The sequence below is a fragment of the Tupaia chinensis genome, unplaced genomic scaffold (assembly GCF_000334495.1).
Source record: "Tupaia chinensis unplaced genomic scaffold, TupChi_1.0 Scaffold000395_1, whole genome shotgun sequence".
NCBI classification, from domain to species: Eukaryota; Metazoa; Chordata; class Mammalia; order Scandentia; family Tupaiidae; genus Tupaia; species Tupaia belangeri.
In genome coordinates, this window is record NW_006159897.1 from 211,645 (window position 1) to 215,334 (window position 3,690).

Consider the following 3,690-nt stretch of genomic DNA (forward strand, 5'->3'; position numbering starts at 1 on the left):
AGAGAGAGAGAGATTTTGCTATAGGGCACATGCACTCGCCAGAGACAGAAAGCAAGAAATCACCCTCCATGGGGGATGGCCATAACACAATCTCTTCTCCTCCATTCTCCCTCTGGATTTTGGGCACGCATGCACAAGTGCCTGTCATGAGTTTTAAGCTGCAGTCAACGATGTGGGAGTCCAGCGACATAACCGTTATGCCATCTGCTGGGCCCATTATTTTCAGTGACTTGTAAGGTACCTATGACCCCTGCTCTGAATTATGTTTAGCATAAGGAAAATGTTCAGAGCAGACTGTGGTGATGTCTCCTGCAGCAATATCTGCGGCACAGGAGCCTCCTGAGAACAGAAATTCTCACACACCGCATGGCATCAGCCGCAGATCCGTACACCGTGTTAAATAACGGAGGAAAGATGAAGAAATTGTCACTGACACTGTGACCAACCAATTTCCTCTCCAAGAAATTCCACAGTAAACAACAAAGGCATATCTAACATTTATTGAGCACTTCAGAACATTAACTTCTCTAATTCTCACCACAGCCCCCTGAAATGTGTATTCTTATCTGTATTTGCAGGAAAATGAGACACTGAGGTTAAATAGCTTGCACAAGGTCACACAGCTAGTAAGAAAGAGTGGTAAGATAACAACCCAAAGGTCCTGACACCAAAGTTCATCCCTTTAACCAAGAAAACAAAAAACAGTACAAATTTGCCGAGAAGCTATTTTGGTGCCTCATCTAAAAAGAGGGTCCATAAATCTTAAATACCTAAGTAGGTTGCTGACGCAGTGCTACAGCAAAATCCCTAACAGAGAGGAGAACACTAATGCACAGATTATCTGCATGATATGAGATGCTTAGTGAATGCAGAGTAGTTATGTTAGGAGGCATTTTTTTTACACACACCCCCCAAATGTCAAATAACCTAGTAAGGTACATTTTTTAGGCAGATCCGCCATATCAATTACCTGATTTTTTAATTATAGCACTCTAATGATATTTATCAAAGTGTATAAATATGCACGCACTCGGCGTGTATAGAACTGTTATAATAAGGCAATTTGTTTCTTCTCGTAGGGTTGACCACAAGGGAAAAACGAATTAGAAGCAATTAGCCACACAGTAAACCTGAAACATGGACAAAACACACTCAGAAGTCCTGTGAATGAGTACTGGAATAAGCACTCACAGGAAACCCACTTGCAACAATGTACTGTTACCTCCTCTTTAAACTTCAGCTTGCCAATTTTCCTCTTCCAAAAGGAAATGAGCAATCTCCAAAATTCTCTCGGTAGTGAAACGTGAACAGTCTTATAAAAAGACAAAGTCAAATCACAATTCTTCAAAATGTATTTTGTTGGAGTCTGAAAGAATGATTGCCCTACAGAACTTTTGGCATAAACAGAAACTCTAGAAACAGCCAAATAATTGAATAAAATGAAATGGCATAACTCCAGCCAAAGCCTCACGCTGGGGAGGAAGGTGGAAGCCATTTGTAACTGTAACAACCAGCTGGGAAATAAAGATCTGTACTAGGAAGCCAAAAGAGGAAACTGAAAGCTATTTACATTAGTTTGAGAAGGTGGATTTATTCATTTTTGTTTCTGTTTCTTTTTTTTTTTTTTTCCAGCTAGACTGATTTTACAATGAGTAGACAGGAGATCATTGTACTCTCTCTTCCCTCCCTCCTCTGGTGATTTAGCACAGAACATTACTTTCTTTTTCCTTTTTTATGGCGGGGGGGGGGTAATATTTTTGACAGTCTCTCCAATGCGATGTCACCAGCTCCGTCACCTCCCTGTGAGCTCAGAATAAGCACTACTGTGCCCAGTCTGTTTAGGTTGGTCCAGGATATGATCCCTCACCTCTTATGAGGCCCCAGCTTCAGTGGTTTTCTACCACTTGTACCAAAGCTGGGCTATTTTCCCCCCTTTATGAAAGAAATGGGGGGCCAACAGATGGCCCAGAGGTTAAGGCGGTTGAATCCCACATGCCCAACTAGGTAGTTCCAGTCCCAGACCAGGTAGCTGGAAAAAAAAAAAAAAAAAAAAAACCTGCCAAGAAAGTGTGCACACATGCCCAAGATCCCAAGAGGAGAATGGAGAAGGGATTGCTTATGGCTGTCTTCCTTGGCAGGGAAGGGGAGAAGAAGCTTTCTCACTTTGCCTCTCTACCTCTCTCTCTTTCCTCCAGTGAAGGCATGTTCCCTATAGCAAAACTGGCAAGAGAGAGAGGGAGAAAGGGAGAGAGGGAGAAAGCGAGAGACAGCTATCAGGTCTCCCTTTGTGGGATCTTCCTATACCAGCCTCCCAGTCACCTAGGATTATAGGCACACGAGGCCACTCCCAAGTATTTGGGTTGGCCTGGAACCTAATCAGGGCCTCCCATGGTGCTTCCAGTCACTCAAGATGTGGGCTACCTGCAGGCCATGCTGGCTGACATTACTTTCAAGAAATGTTATGGGGCTTAGCATCTGTATTCCACACCTCACTTCAGTCTGTAAATAGATGTCTTTATCTACACAAAAAGACAACTGTAATAATTGCATTAGTACCTGAAAGGCAACCTATTATGAACTGAAAAAACCTTGGGTTAGAACATGCACATTAGCGTTTGATAACAAAAAAAAAAAAAAAAATTAGCCTCTCCCCAGAAAGTCAAGGCCATTTTCTCAGCTCAACCTCTCCATGCCAACTGAAGGTACCAGCAGTTAAATTTGATAGTAAAGTCATTTCTCTCGGGTCCTCCATTAATCCACCACGGAGAAGAAAAGAAAAGGAGGGAAAAAATAAGCATAAGAGGGACCAGCAGTTGACATAATGGCTATGTCGCTGGACTCCCATGTAGTCGACCACAGCTCAAGTCCCAGACCCGGTGGCTTAAACTCACACCAGGTGCGTGTGGGTGCATGCCCAACATCGGGAGAGGAGGATGAAGGAGAAGGGATTGCGACATGGTCATCCTCACCCCACCCGCCATGGACGATTTCAAGCTTTCTGTCTCTGTCTTTCTCTTGTCTTTCTGGGGAGCACACCGGCCCTATAGCAAAAACCTCTCCAAATATTAAATTAAATTTAAAAATAAACATAAGAAACACCTAGTGGGCTTCTTACTGAACGTTCTGGCAGAAATGCAATTCACATGCTCTGCCTCTAAACTGCATTATCGAATTATTCAGCCTCACTAAACACTACCCAACTGGTGTGGCCAGGGAAGGTGAACTTAAAAAAGAAAGAAAAAAGGGGCGGGGGAAGCTACCACGTCCTAGGAGCCACCTGTTCTGGCGCCCTCTAGGTAACTTCAGGTGCACCTGTCCTAACAGGTGAAATTAAATCTGAACTGCTACTCCCCTCGGGCCTCTGCAAACACACTGGGGGCCTGGGGGAACCCACTAATTCCACAATAGATACTCCATTACACCCGAGAGGGCAGGGAAGGGGCGGGGGCAAGAAGCAGTAAGTATAGCCAAGAATCCGTGACACGGTGGGCACCAGCCTCCGGTCAAAGGAAACACTCAAAACCTAACATCTGAGCGCCTCGCGAGCAGCCAGGTGCGCACAGGTGAGCGCTGGGGCCCGGCTCCCGGGGGCTCCCAGAGGCTCCCGGGATTCACCTTTCTGCTGCAGGTACTGCATCTGGTGCCGCTGGCTCGGCCGCTCCTGCAGCTCTTGCAGTACGTGGGAACTGC

General features: G+C 45.2%; 1 protein-coding gene across 3 annotated transcripts in view; it reads right to left on the reverse strand.

The window, feature by feature from the left end:
• TBC1D30 (TBC1 domain family member 30) overlaps positions 1 to 3,690 on the reverse strand; it is a gene marked incomplete at its 5' end in the record, with an annotated part of 92,449 nt that extends 88,759 nt beyond the window's left edge. For all 3 annotated transcript variants that reach the window (XM_027774061.1, XM_027774060.1, XM_027774059.1), the window contains 1 exon segment: positions 3,616 to 3,690. In XM_027774061.1, coding sequence (XP_027629862.1) covers positions 3,616 to 3,690 — 75 coding nt within the window.